The 23401-nt window shown below is 51.0% G+C and overlaps 1 protein-coding gene across 1 annotated transcript; it reads right to left on the bottom strand.

Annotated features, from left to right (window-relative positions):
• Window positions 1–349: 349 nt before the first annotated feature.
• LOC116946969 (uncharacterized) lies at window positions 350–22083 on the bottom strand. Its single transcript, XM_032962272.2, has 9 exons — window positions 20757–22083; window positions 19399–19461; window positions 18207–18263; window positions 17221–17967; window positions 16074–16124; window positions 14390–14437; window positions 13357–13401; window positions 9677–9736; window positions 350–482 (listed from the first exon to the last, which is right to left on the bottom strand). Exons 1-9 carry the CDS (start codon window positions 20893–20895, stop codon window positions 454–456), a joined length of 1239 nt encoding a protein of 412 aa, XP_032818163.2. The 5' UTR covers window positions 20896–22083; the 3' UTR covers window positions 350–453.
• Between the last annotated feature and the right edge of the window lie 1318 nt (window positions 22084–23401).

Raw genomic sequence — 23401 nt, 5'->3', positions numbered from 1 at the left:
GTTGGCTAGTGCAGGCTGGTCAATGTAAGGTGGGGAGCGAAGATGTAGGCGCATAGAATGAATATCTGTGCAGCCATTGGCCGTCCAAAACAAAAGTCCCACAACATATAACAAACACCCTGTTATATACCACGTACCTTTGGGTTGGATTAAATGGGCACGTCTATGAGAAATCAGTAGTGGATGTCCTCTGGAGAAGACTGGAAACCCCCCCATGTGAATATGGAATACCCTCTCGTGTCTCAAGACTCCCCCCCCCCCCCTCCCTTTGTGGAGATGGGCACTGCCCGGTGCTTGGCAGAGCGCTGCCAAACTTATTGAGTTGCAATGAATCAGACCGACGTCACCGTTGCTTGTTCTACGGAATTTTATTGCAATACCTGAGGCAACCAATTAAGGTTGGGGTTTCTACAAATCTAAAACCCTCTGGGACCGAGGCTCCACCCCATCACTTTACACGGCCACCACTGTAGGCTGGGAATCTGCAACAACAACAACAATAACAACAACAACAACAGACGTCACTTCATCGACTGTGGCATCAACATTGAATTACAGATAAGTGGCGTAGCGGGGGGTCGGCACAGGCTCTGGTGCGAGAATGTGAAATGGGCTCCCCTGTCCGATTTCCCTCTGTTCGTGGCCCAGCGCTTGGAAGCACCCCCCTCCAGCCCTTGGGCAAATTGCATCTCACAATTCCCGAGGAACTGCAGACAAGCCAGGCGGGTGAGCCGGCGTCAACGATTGTCTAATCTCTGCAGTGGCTCTAGGTTGTTTTCAGACAATTAAGTGTTCGTGCGTATAGGAGGAAATGGGATGCACCCAGAGAAACTCCACGCATGCGAGAGGGCAACACACTATCCCATAGAGAAGGGACAGATGGGTTTTATTCCGCACTCTGCTGTACCGCCTTCTGGCAATCCAGGGTATTATTATGGCACATCGACGTTCGAGGGAAGGGAACTTCACCATATTTGTGCGATCCAACAACCCTCGTCTCCACAGCGCTGGATTAGAGACGCGCATAGCCACCGCTACCACCACTGGGCCGGTAGTTTTGTAGTAGTCGTGTATGGAGACGGAGTCGTAGTAGGAAGCAACACGTTTTATTTATATCTTTAACAATACTCACGAGGACTTAACATGAAGGGGTAATGGCCCCTTCCACCCACAACCTGTGGAGGTACAGCCTCCGGGCAATCTATCCTAGCCACTGACCTACTCCTATAGCCCTCCGGCTGGCTGGAGCTAAGGAGGCTGACCCACCGCTGGCACCGGTGGGTCTCTGACCACTGGCCCGTCCAGACCCGGCCCTCAGAAGGACGTCGGGCTGAGGGAACCTCAGGGTCCTAGCCTCTCGACCTTTGGCACCGCACTGAGCCCCGGCCCTTAGAAGGACGTCGGGGCTTGGGGTCCAGGGTCTCGTCTCCAGGTGGCTCCTCGACTTCAGCTTGAGGCGAACTGAGCTCTGCTCTCAGGAGCCCACCTTTTATATGATTCCCCACCGAGGGGCGGGGTTCTGAGGGATCACAGATCCCCCACAGCCCCCTCCCCTCAGGAGGGATTCTGGCCACAGGTAGTCCAACCGATCTGTGTTTGTTTATCCCGCTTTCTGCCTAAGGGCAGGGTTCTGGGGGATCACACACACACACTCCACAGCCTCCACCCCTCAGGTGGGACCTTGGTCAGGGTTATCAATGACCCCGCTCTGGTAGGTACTGTGTAGCATGTGTGTGTTTACAGAGTGACCACCACATCACCCCCCCTGTATAGCCCGCAGCCGTCCCGGCTGCCATGACAACAATCCTCAATTTTCAACAGTAAAAAAAAACTGAACATTAACTCGTGTGCCTCCGTAACAACAACAACAACAACGACACAGTAGCAACCCCAATAATTTCCCCCAACCCACCTGTACAAATACACACTATGAACAATATACACAAGAACCGAACCCGTCCACATGCATGTCCGACCCCCCTTGCGCCCTGAATCCCACCCGTCGACGAACGCACCGGCGGACCGAAGAAGGGACAAGGTGCGTCATTGACCGACGCATCCACAGGAGGAGGAGGCGGACAGTGTGAGTAAGTGGCGACAGGGCCCTAAGAGAACCGGGGAAGTTTGGAGCGAATCCTCATAGCGGGACCATCATAAGGGTCAGGAGTCCCCGGTGGGGGGCTGGGAGGGGCCGGACGATGGACCTCCGGTTTTTCAGCAGAGGCGGATGCCGGCGCTCGTGGGTCACCGCCCTGTCGGACGGCCGGTGGGGCAGCACGGCGATCCATCGGCGTGAGCACCGTCAGTGAACTCACTTCTGTGGCAACCGGTGGGGTGGCAAAACGACATGGTGCATAGCAAGGGTCAGGAGAACCAACCCCCAGCTCATCGGACACACCACGCGCACGGCCCCTGCGAGATGAACGTGAGGTGGCAGTGAGTGGCGTGATGTAGGGTTTCAGGCGTGACGGGTGAACAAACCATGAGCGCCGCCCGCACGCAGCCCGAACGCACTGGTCCCGAACCACCCGAACAATGTCCACCGGACCCCGCCAGGGTTTGAGCAATTTATACGATGTCGCCAAGGGTACTTGGGGGCAGTGTAACCATGCCTTGTCCCCCACAGACCATGTAGTGTTTAGATACACGGCGGTTGTGCAGACGTTCATTTGCCCGTTGCCTCACCCCGGAGTTTTCCCTTGTGACTTCCCGCGCCTCAACCAACTTCTGTATGTTGAACCGAATGTGGTCGGACAGTTTCGACCGTGACGCGGCTGGTTTGACCTGCAGTTGCACGTCCATGGGGGGGTCAACATCCCTGCCGTACATCAAGTAGAAGGGTGAATAACCCGTGGCTGCGTGAGGTGCCAACCGGTACGCGGCCAGAACTCCGGGCATGCGGAGGTCTCAGTCAAGCTGCGCCTCATCCACTTGATGGCACAACATAGAGGTGATCGTCCGGTGCAGACGCTCGACCATACCATCCGTCTGCGGGTGGTAGGGGGAAGTGCACACCTTCTGGGTACCTAACAGGTCGGTGACCTCTTGCAGAAGGACAGATGAAAAGTTCTTTCCCTGGTAGGTCAACAGCCGTTCCGGGGCGCCCTTATCCAGGACATAGCCCTGGAGAAAGGGCTCCGCAACGGCCACCGCCGACTGGTTGGGGAGGGGCCAGGCCATGGGCCAGTGGGTGAAATACTCGACCCCAACCAGTAGGTACTTATTACCCCGGGCAGTAACCGGAAAGGGTCCGAGAATGTCCAGCGCCACCAGTTCGGTGACGCAGGACACTTGAATTGACTGAAGCGGTGGGCAGGCTGGCGTAGCTGGGCGCTTCCGCCGTGCACACTGTGTGCAGCTTTTTAGCAAGTCAGCGACATCGTAGGCCATTCCTGGCCAAAAGAAATCCAATTTCAGAGTGTCGAGCGTCTTATGAATACCCAAATGTAAGAGCCGTTCGTGTGCGGCCCACACGGCCCTCCCCCGCAGAGCGGTAGGAACAACAACCCTGTAACGGCGAGAGCTGGCGTCCCAACACTTTCCCGGGCCATTTGAGGTACTTGTACGTTCAGCACGGCGGCGAAGTCTGAGGAGGGAGACATCCTCCATCTGGAGACGTCCCCATTCGTCAAGAGGCAGCTCAAGCAATGAGTCACGGCCGACCGAATCGTGCTGGCCCTCGGAAGAAATGTCCTCCGGCCTGATAACCTCTGCTGCTGCAGCCAGGGGAGAGGTAGGCGCAGCTACAACGGTCAATTTGCACCTCCCATAGCCCATAAAACAAGCATATTCTTCCCCCAGGGGAAGGCGACAGACCATCAGCGTTGGAATGCCGAGTACCCTTACGGTAGATCACCGTGAATGCGTAGTCCTGTAGGACCTCCAGCCACCGTGACAACTGGCCGGATGGCTGGTTGGAACGAACGGTAAAGTGCCTACCGTACAGGTACGGCCGGTACTGTTGTACAAAGAAAACAATAGCTAGTAGTTCGCGGCGAGTAACGCAGTAGCGCTGCTCCACCGGGGACAGCACCCTACTACCGTAGGCGACCACGCGCTCGACGCCGTTCACGACCTGCGAGAGCACCCCGCCAATGCCCGTGTTACTGGCATCAGTTTCCAGAATGAAAGGCAAGGTAAAGTTAGGGTAACACAAGGGAGGAGCGCTGACAAGGGCATCGCAGAGGGCCTTGAACGCCCTGTCCTCAACCTCCCCCCACTGAAACTTAGCACCTTTAGCCGTCAGCGCATGAAGGGGTTTGGCTATTGATGCGAAACCCTCGACGAACCGGCGGTAATAGGACGCGAACCCTATGAAGCTGCGGACCTCGCCCACAGACGTAGGTGTCGCCCATGTTCTGACGCAATCGTTTTTTTCAGGGTCAGTGGCAATGCCCGTACGGCTGACAATGTGTCCGAGGTACCGCACCAATTCACGCAATATAAAACATTTTTGGGGTTTAAATTTGAGGTTAGCAGCACGCATCTTGACAAACACAGCCCGCAACCTATCCAAGTGTCCCTCGAATGTACGACTGAAAACAATCACATCGTCAAGATAGATGAGACATGAGTCCCACTGGAGGACCAGCTCCATGAGTCTCTGGAACGTCGCTGGGGCCGAGTGCAAACCCATAGGCAACTGATTAAATTCAAAAAGACCTTGTGGCGTACGGAACGCGGTCTTAGGTTTGGACGTCTCGTCCAAGGGCAGTTGCCAAAATCCGGACAAAAGATCCAAGGTGGAAAAGTACCACGCCCCCGCCAAGGCATCTAGAGACTCGTCCATCCGAGGGAGTGGATATGCGTCTGCCAGTGAAATTTTAAGTTTCCGAAAGTCAACGCAAAACCGCAAACTGCCATCATGTTTTTTGACAAGTACAATTGGGGCCCCCCAGGGGCTGGTGGATGGAGAAATGATGTTCACGGCCAGCATGTCGTTGACGGCCAACCGGACATGTTCATTCTCAGCCGGGTTCAACCGAAACGGATTCTGCCGAATGGGAGCGGAATCGCCCGAATCAATGTGATAGTTCAGCAGGGTAGTGCGTCCGATATCGAATTTGTGTTTACTGAAAACATCGGAAAATTCACGGAACAACGCGCGTAATTGGGATTGCTGGGAATCGGAACGTTCATCAGGCGCAGAACAAAGGGAATCCATCCAACCGTCATCGAGGTCAGAATGCGTGTTGGACCGAGGCACGTCATCCACATGGCCCACAACAAAGTCACCGTGGAGCGCTAGTGATGCGTGAGCAATCACGGCCCCCTGGGGCACGACCCTCGTTCGCAACCCCGTATTCAACACCTGGATGAAAAGTTGGCTCGTACTAGGCACGAGTGTCTGTGAGCCCACCAGCTCCAATCCCTGTACTGCGGTGTTGGATGGAGCCAGCAAAATTCCATACGCCCCCTCCGGTTCAAGTGGCTTACGCAGCCGAAGCGGAACAAGCATTTGTGTGCCCGGCGGAATCCGAACCGTCTGGGACACCATTGCCTGAACTGTCGCACAGGCCATGCGCGCAACCGGGTGAGCAAGGGCAGGAACGACATATGGCGGCCTGATGGAAGCTCAATACAGCCCTTGTCGATCATGATTTTAATGGGCATTTTACGGAGGAAATCAGTGCCCAACAAACATGGAACGGCAAGGGTATTAAAAACTAAAATGGGACCCGTCAATTTAATATCGCCAATACAAATTTGGGCATTAATTTGACCAATTATTCCCAGAGAACCCCCGTTCGCAGCGAAACAAGGAACAGCAACAGGGGTCAGTGATCGACACGTCTGGGGCAGCACATTGTAGATGAGGTCAGAAATAATGGTTGCCGATGCCCCCGTATCAACCAGTAACCGAAATTCAATCCCTGCAATGGCGCCGATGATAACGGAGGAACCCGTGGTCGCAGCGACGACCCCATGGGCCAACTCCGACCATTGACCCGGTTGGAGTGGCCGTTCAGGGTGTACGACTTTCCGGTCCCGAACTCCCAACGTAACGCGATCGAACGACGTAACCGAGTGAGGGGTATGAGATGCGGGCAGGGGCCGAATGCGTGGTGCATCGCGACTCGCCTGTGGCCCCTGTGAAGCTGCAGATGGGCGGGTAGACGGTAGCGTGTGGCCCGGAGCGTGTCGTCGAGGAGCCGGACAGCCAGATGACAGATGTCCTTGTTGTCCGCAGTTGTAGCACGTGACGCGGCCGCCGGTCCGCGGGGAAGCGTGTCTCCCCCGTCGTGACTCGCCCTGGCGAGCCCGGTCACCCGCCCTCCAGCTCGAGGTGTGATGTGATGCGAAGGCCTGGTTGTCCAGGGCCTCTCCCACCGGAATGCCCGTGTGTGCAGCGCATGCCTCCACCGGCTTGTCACGTTGGAGGAGCAGTTCCGTGTGCAGATATCTTGCAGCGAGCAGGGAGGAGAGATCGTCTTCGTCCGTAATGTGAACTGCAATGTGCAGCTCACGAGCCAGCGTCAAAAGCTTCTCCAGTACTATGGCGTCGATGCCCTCGTCGTCGATGCGAGGGTAGGCAACCTTGGCCAGCGCCAGCAGCGCGCTTCGGAAGGTGAGAGGAGTCTCATCAGCCTCCTTCGTCTGGGTGAAGCGATGCCTGATCTCCGACGGGGGCCCGTACACCATAGCCATGTGGTGGAGGGCGTTCTGCGGTGTCGCACGCCGGGCCCTCGGGATGGTGAGAAAGGTGGCCAGCGCGTCGTCGACAAGAGCGGACGGGAGAGCCCGGAGTGCCACCTCCTCCGTCCACCCAGCCGTCTCACTGTTGGAGATGAAGTGCAGTGAAAAAGCCGCCCAGTCACCACCCTTTGGCTTGAAAACCTGCAGCGCCGGCAAGCGTTGTTGGAGCGCCGGCTCCCAACCCGTTGTTGACTCTTCTCCTGCAACGGCTGCGGCGTTCGTGGGAGCGCCGGACTTCGGCATGTCCTCCAAAAACAGTGTTCGCGTAGCTGGTGACGCGGCCGCGTCCAATTGGCGGGCGCTCCGGGTGGAAGTGACGTGTGGTTCCGGGAGCCCGTCCTCCGGGTGGAAGTGACTTCACCTCTGGATGCACCAGCCCTGCTTCCGGCAGTAGTGACGTAACGCCGCGCGGAAAGGACATCGCCCCCGGCTGCTTGTTCAAAATTTTGCGCGGGAACTCCTGCGGCGATGGTGGGAACTCCTTCGGCGATGGCGGGATCGCCATTCGCCCGCTGGCCCGGCCCCGCAGCTTCCCCTCCTGGACCCGCCCGCGTTATTTCGTCAAGGATGGCAGCGGCGGCATGCAGGAGGTCGGCGAGGCGGGAGTGTGCCGACTGGAGCCTCCCTTCCGCTGGTGGCGAGTCCATTGGTGGCCGGGGAGGTCGTAGGTCTCCCGTGGAAGGACCATCCTCCGGCGGTGACATGGCTCCCTCTGGAGCTGTTTCTTCATCGGCCTCTTTATCCGAAGCCCTGGTGAGTGCCATCTGTCTGGTCTCCATGGCGGCGAAGTATTCGGCCACTTCTGTCGCCAGTTGTAGTAGTCGTGTATGGTTACGGAGTCGTAGTAGGAAGCAACACGTTTTATTTATATCTCTAACAACACTCACTAGGACTTAACATGAAGGGGTAATGGCCCCTTCCACCCGCAACCTGTGGAGGTACAACCTCCAGGCTATCTATCCTAGCCACTGACCTACTCCTATAGCCCTCCGGCTGGCTGGAGCTAAGGAGGCTGACCCACCGCTGGCACCGGTGGGTCTCTGACCACTGGCCCATCCAGACCCGGCCCTCAGAAGGACGTCGGGCTGAGGGAACCTCAGGGTCCTAGCCTCTCGACCTCTGGCACCGCACTGAGCCCCGGCCCTTAGAAGGACGTCGGGGCTTGGGGTCCAGGGTCTCGTCTCCAGGTGGCTCCTTGACTTCGGCTTGAGGCGAACTGAGCTCTGCTCTCAGGAGCCCGCCTTTTATACGATTCCCCACTGAGGGGCGGGGTTTTGAGGGATCACAGATCCCTCGCAGCCCCCTCCCCTCAGGAGGGGTCCTGGCCACAGGTAGTCCAACCGATCTGTGTTTGTTTATCCCGCTTTCTGCCTAGGGGCAGGGTTCTGTGGGATCACACCCACACACTCCACAGACTCCACCCCTCAGGCGGAATCTTGGTCAGGGTTATCAATGACCCCGCTCTGGTAGGTACTGTGTGGCGTGTGTGTGTTTACAGAGTGACCACCACAGTTTTATTACAGCCTGCACACTCGATAGCTATGCCACTGATTGCAGAGCTTTCCATATAGTACAATGCCGGCTCTGGGGCCTATGTGACAAGGAAGCTGAACTTCATTCACGCCGTACGTAGCCAACCGTGCTAATCGAAGGTGCGGGGGAAGGACAGGAAAATAAGCTGACTAAGTTGTGTCACTGTCATCCTGTGTGTCCCCGTGGCGCATAAGGGAATTGTACATACACTAAAACATTCTCATCACGGGACAAACATATAATGGGACTTTTTTGTTGTTGCATGTGGTACACAGGTACAAGTACAACATGAATTAACTCATCGCATTCGTGTTAACCACTGCATTATAGCGGAAGCAAATAGAATAGGCTGGTGTTTTTGGGGGCATTGGTCACTCCTTCAGAGCACAGTGGTGGTGGTGGGGGTGGGGGGGAAATACAAAAAATCAGAGAGTGATTTCAAAATTGGAGATCACAATGTCAATTGTGGTGCCCTGAGACAACTCGGAAAGTTTAAGAGGTTGACATGGAGAGTTTTAAATTGACACAATTTTGGTAGACGATACGTAGCAGAAAAAAATTAAACTTCAACAAATTATAAAATATATGCATAAACTCAAATCAACAGTGAAATCAAATGTGACAAGGACTCTATTATGGGAAAGCCAACGATGTTATTCAGTGACCGTTAAGTTCTTATTGGTATATTAAATGTTCTGTTCCTGGATTCAATCGTATTTTCTACAGTTCAATAACATTGGCTAGGGGTAAAGAGGCTTCCTTGAAAAGAAAAAAAAAACGACTTGTGATACTGCGTTGGCAGTGATGCACAAACACAAGAGGAATAATCTTTGCTACGAGCTATCGCCCAAAACGTCCCCTATTATATATTACGTTTTGTAGTAAGGGGCTGCATTGTTTGACGAATGTGTTGAGATTATTTTTTGTATTGCTCTCAGCTGGCTTAGCCCATCAAGAATTAACTATTTATAATTTTAACGTATTTTATTTGACCAGGTAAGGCCCACTGAGCTACATAGCTCTTTTTCAGAAGCGACCTGACCACAAATGATAGCTCAACGACGAAGTGTCTTGTCACGTGGACATTTATGTCAGCCGAAGACTCTAAACGAGTGATATTGATTCGAAATGTGGAGCGAAAAACCGGAGGACCCGGAGGGAGACAATTCCATGCGACCACGAGGAGAACACGCAAACTTCAAATATACAGGCGTCAGGGTCGAGATCAAACACATGCCCCTTCTGTATACCAGGCGAGTTAGTTACCATCTCGCCACCGCGGCACCTAAAGGTGGTTAAGGGCGACAGGCGCTACAGTTATCACTGTCCTATTGCAATGGCTGGGTTGTAGTCTGCTGAGATTGACACACCGATAGAGCCATCCCCCCCCCCCACCCCCGCACATCCATTTCACGAACATTCAGGCACACAGCTCATCGCTGCCTACCAGCAGGAGCCGAGGTAGCACCGCAGCCTTCAGATCCACAGCACGGGGAGGCCCCGCCACCTGCACACAAGAGGCGGTGTTTCACTCATTCGCTCGGTACACCGAAGGCAACTACGACGACAAATAGCTGCGATTTGCCACAGAGTGACGATGGTTTCACCGCAGCGCCTGTGCCAGGCTGAGTACATTTTGAGGACTGTGGACTTCTATAGGACAACCACTGTTGACTTTCCACTCAGTAGTCCCTATTTTATCTGCCCTCATGTTGACCACCAACGGAGGATGTGAACTCACGATATTCCGTGGCATGTGACCTCAAGTGACTGTGCCACCCAGGCCAAATAAGGGTATTCATAATTATTTTAGAACAGAGGAGATGCCGCCTCTGTGCGCCCAGCAGTATAAACTCAGTCCCACCACAGCTGGTCCATCGGCAGTCTGTGTGTGGTGGGCTAAAGTGCGAGTTCTTGGCCATGCGTGGAAGAGTAGGCCAAATACCATGTAGAGATGTGTCTCTCTCTCTCTCGAGCAAATGGCACAAGCGAGCTACTTCATCGCTGCAACTTGCTTTTTCACCCGTTACGTTTTAAACAACGCACGGGTGAACGCATGCAAGAAGACTCACGGCGAATTCCACGTACGAGCCAAACGCTTTAGCAGCCTTGTGCCTACCACAGTGGCGTAGTAACTAAATTATCAGCTAAGGGGGTGCGCGGCAATCGGTCGGGTGGGGCACCAATATTTGATTTGCCTCGCACGGTCGCACCTTGGCTATTAATGATCGTGTCTGCTCTTGCTTAATCACATCATCGTTACAGCTCACGGTCTCCAACATTTAACGCTTTAGGGGCGCTCCTCCTTAGCAAACTACAGCTCCGTGGTAACCTCTTTGCAATTTTTACGTCGCCGCTCTACTTAAATTCAAGTAAAACGTTGGAACGTAAATGAAATAATTTTCATATATATTTTTAAAAAAAGTATTTAACAGGCATTTTAAACAACGCAAACAGATCTCATGATGGTTGTCAAGGGCCGACCTCCCACACTCCAACTCGTAGCTTCGGAACACCGCGGACGGAAAGGGGGGTGGGGGGCAAGGCACCCCCTGCCCCCCACGCTCGTGACGCCAACTGCGCTCACACGTTACAGCGGAGCATTACGCTGCAGAGGGGCGCGCGCTCGGGTTCCCGGCCGCAAAGACAAAATCTCCACGCGCCGCGGGTGGAATCACCTCTCGTCAGTCAGTGCAGGGAATCTGCAGCGGCTTAATGCGTTTGAATTCTCATCTCGTATTCTTTGGGGTCTTCCGGTGAAGTCACGTGGATAGGTTCGAAGAAAAGAACAGAAAAAAACCAAACCTGTCGTACGTGATTAGACCTCCTTTGCCAGTACCAAAATGTAATAGTAGGGTTTTTTCCCCTTTTTTCTGGCAACAAAACTGAAACCTTTTTTTATACGAGGATTCATGTCTGCATTAACCACAATACCTGCAGTCAAAATGCAAACAAAAAAACATACTATGATAATATGGTGTGGACCAATAAGTTTCAAGGACAATGCATATATTATCATAGTATGTTTTTTGTTCAGAATTTTGACTGCAGGTATTGTGGTTAATGCAGACATGAATCCTTGTAAAAAAAAAAGGTTTCAGTTTTGTTGCCAGAAAAAAGGGGGAAAAAACCCTATTATTACTGTCTACGTGACTTTACCGAAAGACCCCCAAAGAATGTGAATTCCTGCAGTCACGAACGCTTTAAGTCAAGATTTAATTCCCAACTCGTTGCCCACAAGAGTACAGGCTATATAGGAGGCGTCGGAGCGCATGTGTTACAAGTACATGTGTTACAAGTACATGTGTTACATGGACATGTAACACAAGTACATGTGTTACAAGTACATGTGTTACATGGACATGTAACACAAGTACATGTGTTACAAGTACATGTGTTACATGGAAATGTAACACATGTACATGTGTTACATGTAACACATGTACTTGTGTTACATGTAACACATGTACTTGTGTTACATGTAACACATGTACTTGTGTTACATGTAACACATGTACTTGTGTTACATGTACAGGCACGGCCCCCGTTTGTCAATACACCGCTGGATAACATCCTCCCTGACACCCGCCCCCACCGCGCCGTGTGGAGTTTGTTAACCATACTTCACCACGCTGGTTTGTGTGGGGTGAAGTGCAGAATAACGATGGAATTTTTTTTTTGCCCGGTATTACCGCTCGCAGTCCCTACCTGGGGGGGTGGAGGCAGTGAGCCCAATGTTCTCCCCTTCGCTAAACCCAGGAGCACTGCGTTCGGGCTATTGTCCGTGGGATTTATGTAACACCCCCACATTCGCTTGTTACGGTCCGTGGTCTGTACCGGGCTCTTGTCAAATTAAATAAAAATGAGTAATAATAAGAACAACGACCACCACACTGCCCTCTGCTGACTATAGTGCCTGCAACACCTGTTGGATGTTCGTGGTGGTCGCCCATCTGAGCACTATCCAGGATAAAAAAAACCCGCTTAGCTTGCTAGATCGGACAGGATCAGGTGCACGCCAGGTGATTTGATCATGGCTCATACCTTAAATAAACAAACCAAAAACACACTGACATAACATACATTAGGGGTGTGAATCATTCACACAGCCTGTATTTAGAAAAGTATGTTATATAATTACCCAGAAAAATACTGCTTATATTGTGCGCATGTATGATACATACTGTCTGTATGTACATGTGTATATGATGCCGTGTGTATATGATGCCGTGTGTATGTATATTTTATACGAGGGGGTGGGTGGCCAGCACCACGCCCGGCCGTCTTTGTCCCCCCAGTGGCGATGTTCACACACCACACAAGTTACTCGTTTGAGGCTGAGTCGACCTAGGGGAGGCCCAGGATCGGTTAAAATAATCATCACCGGTAGCGGCCATGAGCGGGAATCGAACTCGGGTCGCCGGGTTCGCAGTGCAGAGCGCTAACCACCACACTACAATGCGTTACGCTTCCACACACAAAGACAAAGATCCCCCATATAGCCTTAACAGACTGTAGGGGCAAGTGCTGTTAGCGAGCACCTATGAAGGCCAGCATGAAGGCCAGCACCACGCCCGACCGCCTTTGTCTCCCTAGTGGCAATGTTTATACACTGTACCAGGTACTCATTTGAGGCTGAGTCGACCTAGGGGAGGCCCGGGACGAGTTAAGATAATCGTCACTGGTGTTGGCCGTGAGCGGGAATCGAACCCGTGTCGCCAGGTTCGTAGCGCAGCGCGCTAACCGCTACACTACCGCTCCCCACACAGACAGACACACACACAGACACATACACAGCGCGCTAACCACTACACTGCAATGCGTTACGCTTCCACATGCGCGGGTCACGTGACAGATTTGACGTCACAGCTCACTTGCCGTGCAAAATATATATGCGTTATTGAGCTCCCCACCCAAAAAAGTGTATTTTTTTATATTTTTTACATGGTGTACAGTCTGGAAAGTACCCACACGGCAAATTTCAAGCTTGTTGCATGTCGGGAAGTACGCTAAACATTTTGAACAGACACACATAATCACAACTTTGCCTTTTATATATATGGAGATTACACTGTGTACGCATGTACTATACTTATGTACAGACTCAATCTGTGTGTGTATCCTTACAGCAGTCTGAGGAACAGCTGCAGGGGCAAGGGCTGCTGCCATCACCTGGGGAAGAAATGTAAAGAATTACCCATCGCCTATTGTACAGCACAAGCAGAGCAACGTAGGAACACGTGACAAACCATGACTGCGTAAGTGTCGCTGACAACATTTTATTTGCTGTCTTTCCCTCGTGCCTCATCTTAGCGCGGTTGGCTACGTACGGTGCGAAAGAAGTTCAACATGCATACAAAGCTGCCACTCGATTGTCGAGTTCGCTACCTGATGACGCTCAAAGGAGTCTTGGAGCGAATTGGCGTCGTGTGTTGATGATGTTCAATTCAGTCATGAAAAGTCTTCATTCGCCGGTGAGAGCCGGAGTTTCATTGATGAGAATTTGAGCAATACATTGGCACGTATATATAGCATCTGTGTAAATGTGATAAAATCTTTGTTGGGTGGCGGTGGAGAGTTAATGACAAGAATTGTGGGATAAAACAACAACGTGGCCCAACCCGAAAACTTATATGAATCATGTTCAACTACTGAAAGTTCAACGTTATTCAGTTTTTGCGTTGACATTTACTTCAATCAGACCATCACGAAGGAACACGTGACTCTTCGTTCAAGAATGTGACCAATTAAAATAACCCTGCAAAAACTGCTTACCAATCAGAGGTTAAATTGATTTGTATTTTTCTTAGAGGGCAGTCGCAGCAATACGACTGGTTAACCTGCTGAACCGCCCATACTGCACAACTATGATGCTTCCTCCAGTCAAAATAAAGATTCTGATACTGAAAATCTGAGACCAAGAACAACTCCCTTGTCTTATTTCTCAATCAATGGAACTTCGACTTAATGAGGACTTTTCCCAAGTACATTCTTCCTGGTCACCATTGAGAACTCGGTTTAATCGATGGCGCCTGACACCCCGGATACAACCCCAGGTTATCTCAGTGGTGTCAGCTCAGCGCTCTGAACCCTGAGCCGCCCGGCCACCTGACAGAATCACAGCGTGAACGCTGTACATCGTCAGTAAGCAGACACGTACCACTGCACGGACTGCCGGTCCCTCCACAGCAACACCCTGTGCTTCCACCTGTGTCCGCAAACATGGAAGGTGACACGAACACACGATTAATGAATGAATGATAAATGCACAAAGCACTATCATCTCGATGTCGAAATCAGCTCAAGCCTCCCATAAATCGCATGACTTCTGCGTATGTTGAACTTCTTCGCACCGTGCGTAGCCAACTGTGCTAATCGGAGGTGCGGGGGATGGACAACAAAATAGAATACAAAAAGCAGTTCTAAAGAAATTTGTTTTCAATCTGAATACCTCCCCTCTACCCGCCCCCTTTGAAAACAGACGCCGCTGCGTTTATCAAACTTCAGTTTCTTTCCTTCTCTCTTCCTCTCTTCCCTCCCCCTCTCATTCCCAACATCTTGGCCCGGTCATTCCTTCTGCCTCCATCTCCCCCCATCTTCCTGCCCGGCGCGCCTTCCTTTCCCTATCCGTCTCATCTTGAGCCGTGCCCTCTTCGTGTCCGTCTTGGGGACTTCCGTCCCTGCATCTTTTCCTTTACCGGTCATCCTCTTCGGTCTTCCCCATCACCTTCATTTTTCTCTTTTCCATACATTACATTCTTGACTAGCCCCTCCCCCCCCCCCGTTCCTGTGGTGTGCCACGGGTAAATCGTTTTACAATTAGCAAAGAACCGAATTTTTCTGGGAACAAATAATTGCTAGCTCTCTGGGCTAGGCCGGTGTAAGCCATGCGGGCGATACTTCGTGCACAGCTCTTCCGTAAGTCCACCGCTCGATGAGGGCCTCCCCACACTGTGGGGGTTCATCGAAGTTATTTGACCATACTTCACCATTCTGGTCAACGCGGGTTGGTGAAGCTGGAGCACACGAGTGTGGGAGCGTAAAAGTAGTGCACGTTTGCCTTCCCCCCATCGTTCAGTTAGTTGCCCATCTACCCCAACTTGTAGGATTAATGTCAACGGAAAACAAATTTGTTGAATACTGAAAACAGAAAGAGAATTCTCATTTCACGTCGCATTGAAAATAGGTTTAGGCGGCTGTTGGGTTCCCAGTAAACATGGAACGTTGGGCCAACTTTTGTCCAATTTTGGGTGTCAGACGGCACAGCACTGAACACGTTTTGTCCACTCGTTACCACGAGAGCACAGGCTATGAGTGGTATATATTTTTTGACGTCAGAGCACAGATGTTACATGTACAGTCCGTTTGTCAATCCACTGCTAGATGACAGCCCCCCCCCAACGACCACACCACACATCTAAAACTTTGGTTCAACCACAAGCCAACAACCAGCGCCGTTGCTCAACGTTGCACCTTCTGCTGCGTTGTGCCCTGTGCGGGTGCGATCATTTAGATATTTTTTTTTCTGCTATAAATTTACACGCGATGAGCCGCTTTGTTGAGAGCTATCATTTGTGGCCAGGTCGCTTCTGAAAAATAGGTTAATACCTCAGTGGTTTTCACCTGGTAAGATGGAAAAAAAAGTAATTTAATTTGTATACGTTTTAAGTGATTGCTTAGCTTTCCTCTACTTTGCATTCCTACCTGTTTTGTAATGTTTGTGTTGTTGTAACGTTCTGACCCGCCCCATCTGGGAAAAAAGAGCTTTATAGCTCATCGGATTCCTCCAGCATAAACAAATATTCTGATTCTGCAATGGACACAATGAGCGAGTTGCCACTCACAGCTCCCTCCACCGCAGCTGCAGGTCCCCCCTTGGCAGTTGCAAGTTCCACCTGCAAACAGGTAAACAGAACTCAGGGTTTGCTTGAATTTAATCACCGCAATCAAAAGCCATGATGAATCCACTGCTGGACAAAGGCCTTTCCAAGCCACCGCCACCGCAGCCTGAGTCCTGCAATGTAGCAATCTTCCTCGCACCAGGACAAGATCTCATTTCATTGCTCCATCTCCCGCGGTGAGCGTCCAATACTGACGGCCAGATGAAGCGTTTGTGTGAACGACTGGAAGGTGTTTGTCGATTGCGTGTGTGTGTGGGTCCTGATCATGGAGATAACACAGTGCCACGTGTGTTTATTCGCCTATGTCCCGTGTGGACGTCACGAATTTTACAATGACGACTCGTATCACACACGCGCTTGGCGTGGGTGCTAAATAAAACTAATGGAGCCAATGCCGTTAATTCAACATGACTCCTCTCCCCTGCTGCACGCAAGTGTTCTACATCTGCGGCCAGCCACGTAAAAACACATTAGGCTATAATTTCACATCGGCACTAGTCAAGGGGCAGAGAAGCTGGCAAAACAGTCCTTTAAGAGGGCCTTCCAGTTTGTTACGGAATCGAGCTTCACAAAGATGCACGCATGTTAACATACACACCGCAATTTAACATGTAGGCTTTGCGACCAATTTTATTCATAAAAAGTTTTTTTCGTTTAAATCGCTTAAATATAAATGCATCGTTAACTCACCACCACATTAACCCCCCTCTGATCTTGATAGGCTCACAGTGATTACATCAGCTTACTCTGTTTAAGACCGGAAATAGGAAGACATCGTCAAAATTCTGGCAAAATCGCTTGATGAAGCTGGTTGTAATCACCAGTGAAGCGTCGTACTCAAATTGTATATGTTGTGGGTTTAGTCTCCAACACACCGGTGTACTGAAGTAGTAACTAATTAGTTCGTTATATTTACATGACAAGCCTTACTAATTGGCTGCGTCGGGTGGTGGTGGGTTCACGACACAAATTTACGCGAGCTAAACCAATTTTTTTTTTATTATGAATACACACCGCAATTAACTTTATTTTTGTTTTGTGCATACGTTTACGAAAACAGGCGGGAGGGTTTTGCAAAATCGTTGGATACCTTCACAGCAAGCGCCGGTGCAGCCACCGCCACTTTTGCAACCGCAAGGCCCGCATGGGCCACTGCAGCAGTTGCTGCATGCGGAGGAGTCGCAGGGCGTCTCACCGGTGGTGTCGCAGGGCGTGCCACACGGATTGCAGCAGGAACCGCTGCACGAGCCACCGCAGCAGTTTCCGCATGCGGTGTCACATGCGGTGTCACACGGCGTGCCACTGGACGGGTCACACGGATTGCAGCAGGAACCGCTGCAAGAGCCACCGCAGCAGTTGCCACTTGCGGTGTCGCATGCGGTGTTACACGGCGTGCCACTGGATGGGTCACATGGCTTGCAACAGGAACCGCTGCACGAGCCACCGCAGCAGTTGCCGCATGCGGTGTCACACGGCGTGCCACTGGACGTGCCACACGGATTGCAGCAGGAACCGCTGCACGAGCCACCGCAGCAGTTGCCACTTGCGGTGTCACACGGCGTGCCACTGGACGTATCACACGGATTGCAGCAGGAACCGCTGCAAGAGCCACCGCAGCAGTTGCCGCATGCGGTGTCACACGGCATGCCGCTGGACGGGTCACACGAATTGCAGCAGGAACCGCTGCACGAGCCACCGCAGCAGTTGCCGCATGCGGTGTCACACGGCGTGCCGCTGGACGGGTCACACGAATTGCAGCAGGAACCGCTGCACGAGCCACCGCAGCAGTTGCCGCATGCGGTGTCACACGGTGTGTTACATGCATTGTCGCACGAGCCTGAGAAAAAAATGAAATCATCAGGTTCGAGACTCGTAGCTGTTAAATTACTTCCAATGTGAAAACAAACCAAGGTGCAAACACACAGTGACAGAGCAGCAGAAAAATAGGATTACAGGAAATCCACTGCGCAAATATATATTTGTATAACCTCTATCACACCTTAATTCGTTTAAATGAACAATTTTGTACAACTATTTTGCTGTTATAAACACACAGTAGTGTGAATGCAAACTTACATGGACTCTTGCCACAAGAACCACATTCCTGGGCGCAGATGTCTTTGTCGAGACACGCTGAAGAAAGTCATGGGAATACCCCGGAATTAATAATGCAGTACATTTGGTATTCATACCATTCTTATAACACACTCCATACATACTTGAATTAATGGCATCGTATGAGATATCCCTTCATCCTCACTTATTGAGGGAGCACTCACAGTCCAGATTAAGTGGATTTAAAAAAAAAAGTGATCTGAGATACAGATTTGTGATCCTTTTTTTCCAGGGCAATTCTGTCACACTGGATAGTGCACTGCTCATTGCTAGAATCCCGAATAGAACGTCTATCTCATCTTATGACAAATATCCTCGCTGTCCATTGTTATTAGATGTCTTTCACGCTGCAGTCTCTGCTGTTCAAGGACATGAAGGTTGCCCTTCAAAGCTACAAGGACATCATCATTGAGGCGACCAAGCACCGACACTCTGCAAGGGGATTGCTGTGCGCCACTCTCTCAGCTTGCGTTGATGCTGCATCTCGGATGACAGCAAAAGAAAATTGTCTTCCTGAACAATAATTGGTTTTGTTGGTGCCCCCAGCAGAATGTATGTATGTAGAACGTCTTTTTCACCGTACGTAGCCAACCGTGCTAATCGGAGGTGCTAATCGATCTATTTTGATCACTGTATTGGGGTGCTTCCATTGATGGCTGAGCAACCCAATCAATAACATTGGCAGTGCAACGTACATTTAAAACAACACGCAGAGTCTCAGAGCGACAGCATCTCAAGATGCTGCACAAGAGTGGAGGACACATGCTCGCAGGGGAGGTGACGATTGCAGACGGGATTCGAGGGTGAGAGATGGCATCACGAAGCGAGGCGTTTATTTGTGTTTGGAGGAGAAGAACGGATGACTTGAGACAGGACTGCAGAAGGGAACTGATGCAGCGGTGCAGGCGAGTAGGGACAGAGAGAGAGAGAGAGGTCCAAACAGCTGCGCCACCAGGAGGCAGAAGGAGAAACCTCCCATAGAGCGGAGGTGGACCTAGGCTGATGAAGAGGAGGGCAATTTGAGTTTTGTAGAGTGAGGCCAAAAGGCCAGGAGGTAGTCAGGAGCAGGTCTACGATGGCGACTTCAAACGCTGAGAGTTCAATTCGAATGAAAAAAAAAATCCCATCTCACTTTGCCGTATCAAAGACTCACGTATGTCGGCAGATGGTGGCGAAGTACGGAACAGCGCCAATAATTCAGCCAGTCCATCCTTGTCTGTGAAGCAAAGCGAGCGACTTGCAAGCATCAACACGGGGAGAGTTTTAAAGATGTTGTAATAACACGTGCGTGTGTGCCCGAGACAGTGGGGAGCGGTAGTGTAGCGGTTAGTGCGCTGCGCTACGAATCTGGCGACCGGGTTTCGATTCCCGCTCACGGCCAACACCAGTGACCATTATCTGAACCGTTCCTGGGCCTCCCCTAGGTCTACTTAGCCTCAAATGAGTACCTGGTGCGATGTGTAAACATCACCACTGGAGAAACAAAGGCGGACAGGCACGGTGTTGGCCACCCCACCCCCTCGTGTACCGTTCCAGCCTTTATAGATGCTCGCTAACAGCACTTGCCCCTACAGTCTGTCAAGGCTATACGGGGGATCGTTGTCTTTGCCTGAGACAGTGAAACAACAGTCATCAGTGACCGTGGGAAGTCTCTGTACTCGAGTCGGGAGGAGTCCCGAGGTGCCAATCGGGGTCCCCCTAGGCAAAGCAGCTGCACTTGGAGATGTTCCGTTACACGATGGGCGCACGCTGGTCCATGTTGTGTTCAAGTGCCGTGCACCACGGACACCATCTGATGAGGAAGATGTTGCGCTTTTTACGGTTAGGATGAATATGTATATATATTTTTTAACCTATTTGATTTATATTTAGAACCGTGTATATTTTTTTCTGTTCACTCTTTCGTGTGTCTTAAATTTGAATCGCCCAATGTTGTTATGTTTACACGCTAAGCGCTGTGATGATTAAATCGCGAAGGGCGCTATGTTAAATAAAGTTGAAATGATCGATTAAATACGAACGAAAGTGTCACCGTAAGTTTATATTCTATTTGTATTATATTTTTATTTAACCAAGTAAGGCCCACTGAGCTACAAAGCTCTTTTTCAGAAAGCTATCACAAATGATAGCTCAATGAAGTGTCAGGGTCCGGATCGAACCCACAACCTCCTGTACACCGGGCAAGGTAATTAACATTTTTTCCACAGTGGCACCTCAAGCTTAGCTAACACTGAGAACCCTGGTGGGACATTCATAGCAGCCAAATACTCTAATCGCATGTTTTTTTTTTTAAACGTGGAGGGAAAATCCGGAGGACCCAGCGAAAAACCCACACGACCACAGTGAGGACATGCAAACTCCAAATATACAGCACGCATCAGGGTCGCGATTGAACCCACGACTATCCTATACACCGGGCGAGGTAGTTAACAAACTCGCCACCGTGGCGCTCCCAACTTTAACCAACTCTTGAGAGCCCTGGCGGGGTCTGCGGCTGCCGCCCCTGCTCACCGTTGCACAGGCGGCTGCTTTGGCCCAGCAGGGAGGGGTCGGCCGAGGCGGTGCCGCCAGACAGCATGGTGCGCACAGCCAGGAGGCCGTCCAGCCCGCGAGAGACGCCGCCGGAGAAGCAGCTGCCGAACTTGCGCATCAGCCGCAGGCATGGCTGCGGCTGCTGCGCGTTGCACGGGCAGTCTGCAGACAACGGGCGCCGACCCACGCACAACGCGCAGAGGTGAAGATCCCCGGCCAACGCTGCCCACCCACCACCCTGTGTTGACTCACGCAGGCTCTTGGGAGCAATTGCCTGTTAGCGAGAACCTACGAACGCCGGCACGGCGGCGTGGCCGGTACAACACACGTCTCTCGCGTGCTGATGTTTACCCACCCCACAGCGGATGTTCATTTAAGGCAGAATCGACCTAGGGGAGGTGCAGGACCGATTAAGTTATTCGCCAGCGATGCCGGCCAGGAGTGGGAATAAAACTCAGGTGGCCAGATTTGTAACGCGGCGCGTGAACAGCTACGCCACTGCTCATCCACTGTGCGTGCACACACACACACAGTGCACACACAGTGCACACAGCGCACGTGCACACACACACACAGCGCACGTGCACACACACACACAGTGCACGTGCACACACACAGTGCACACACACACACAGTGCACGTGCACTCGACGTGTAGACACGTGCCACTGCCTCCGAGGAGGCATAGAAAGCAAATGGATTTTTTACGACTCACCATGGGTGCAGTGGTGATATGATAAAGCTTGCAATCTCGGAGTGACTTGAAGGTGGAGGGGGGGGTGATAAACCGTGCAGAGATGGGACCAGTGTGATGCCATGCGAGACGCTCAGCTGCATGGCAATAAGGTTCATGTACGAGGCAGTGCAGCAGGTAGGTTGTTGAAGACCTATCCGTGCGGTATTTGAGTGTCAGCCGCTCGGACGCGTGGGTTCATCTCTGGGCAAATTTGGTCACTCCAAATTTTATTTTTCATAAAGTGACCATATATCCCAATTTGTCTATCTTTAAACTAAATTCTTAAAAGCGCTTCTGCATAAATCATTATCATCACGAAATGTACTTTATAACTACAGTGGAATCTTGTCTTTCATATTTAATCCTGCTCTGAAGGTCCAGTGCATGAGATGTTTTATTTTGTATTTTCAGGTCCAGGCCAGTGTTATGGGGTTTTGTTTGAATAAAAGTCGCCATATTCTTAGCTCTTTCGGTAAAGTCACATTGAAGGGAAACAATAAAATAATAATATATATCAAACAATAAAATTCTCACGACGTTTCGACCATAACACAAACGGTGATGATGACCGTTTGTGTTATGGTCGAAACGTCGTGATAATTTTATTGTTTTATATATATTTTATTATTTTATTGTTTCCCTTCAACGTGACTTTACCGAAAGAGCTAAGAATATGAATTACTGCAGTCACGAAAGCTTTAGGTCAAATGTCGCCATAATAAAAGTCTCGACCCGTGGCGCAACACGGTCACGGGAGTATAGACTGTTGCACAAAAGGGCAGCAGACAGAGGGGCACAATGAGCAGGAAAGGGATGCTGGGGCAGAAGTCCCCAAGACAAACAAAGAGGGCACGGTTGAGAATCAGCATATTAATTTACAGTGGAATAACCTGACTAGCTATAAAGCTCTTTTCCACAGATGTCCAGCAGGGGTGCGTCAAAAAGTTACAACAAACAATACGACACGATAGGAGTGCAAAGTGAATAAAAGGTAAGCAAATCACAAAAAAAATAAAAGTTAAAACTAAAATTAAACTAGTTTTTATTTTACCAGGCAAGGCTCACTGAGCTATATAGCTCTTTTTCAGAAGTGACATGGCCACAAATGATAGCTCAACAAAGTGGCTTACCATTTGGAAATTTATAGGAGCCAAATAATGATGAACCGGGCAGCAAGGACAGATAGAATGCCAGGGATGAGAGGGTGATGATAGAGAGAAAAAGAGAAGTAAGGAGTGAGCAAAAGTGAGCCGCACGGAGCAGCGTCTGTTTTCTGAGGGGGCGGGGAGAGGGGAGGGATTCAGTCGGAATTGGAGGGGGGGGCACTCACAGAAGTCACATGGTTTACAGGAGGCTTGGGCTGATATATTGTCATCATTTTCAAGCCACTATTAAGGCTTCCCCATGCCATGTGGGTCACGGGGATTATGTGACCATACCCTTTCACCATCCCACACTGACTAGCGTGGCGCGGTGTGATCAAACCACCCCACACGACGGCCACGGAATTGGGAGGGGCCTTCATTCATCAGCGGATTGACAAAGGGCATTGTATACATAGGCACCGAGATATCAACAACTGTTTAATGAAACGACTCAAACAATGCCTCGCGAGCAAGTGGGTCGGTATAGAAAGAACAAAACAAACACGTGTACTGGTGGTGGCGTCGCGTGTAATGCAAAGGTGGAGATGAAATTCACATTTTACTTCCCCGACACTCTATAATTAGCTCTGTGCTGCACACCGGGGAAACGTCACATGACACTTGAATCGATTGGCGGTGACCCGGGTCACCATCGTGACCCGGGGGTGCCAAAACCTCCATAACTCCGAAACCAGAAGGCCTATGAAGACGGAAGATGTCACTGAGCCCGATACACACGCCAAA

Source organism: Petromyzon marinus, chromosome 28 (genome assembly GCF_048934315.1).
Source record: "Petromyzon marinus isolate PM22_M1 ecotype Great Lakes invasive population chromosome 28, UKy_Petmar_22M1.pri1.0, whole genome shotgun sequence".
NCBI lineage: Eukaryota > Metazoa > Chordata > Hyperoartia > Petromyzontiformes > Petromyzontidae > Petromyzon > Petromyzon marinus.
Note: the sequence above shows the minus strand (reverse complement) of the source record. Positions and strands in the feature narration are given on the sequence as shown.

Excerpts from the sequence above, each read along its gene's own strand:
- LOC116946969 (XM_032962272.2), bottom strand. The coding sequence starts at position 20,895 with ATGCGCAAGTTCGGCAGCTGCTTCTCCGGCGGCGTCTCTCGCGGGCTG. Across the intron at positions 17,968-18,206 it reads TTCTTGTGGCAAGAGTCCAT|GCTCGTGCGACAATGCATGT; the intron begins GTAAGTTTGCAT and ends TTTTTTTCTCAG. Across the intron at positions 9,737-13,356 it reads CAGCTGTTCCTCAGACTGCT|GTGGCGGGGCCTCCCCGTGC; the intron begins GTAAGGATACAC and ends TCTTGTGTGCAG.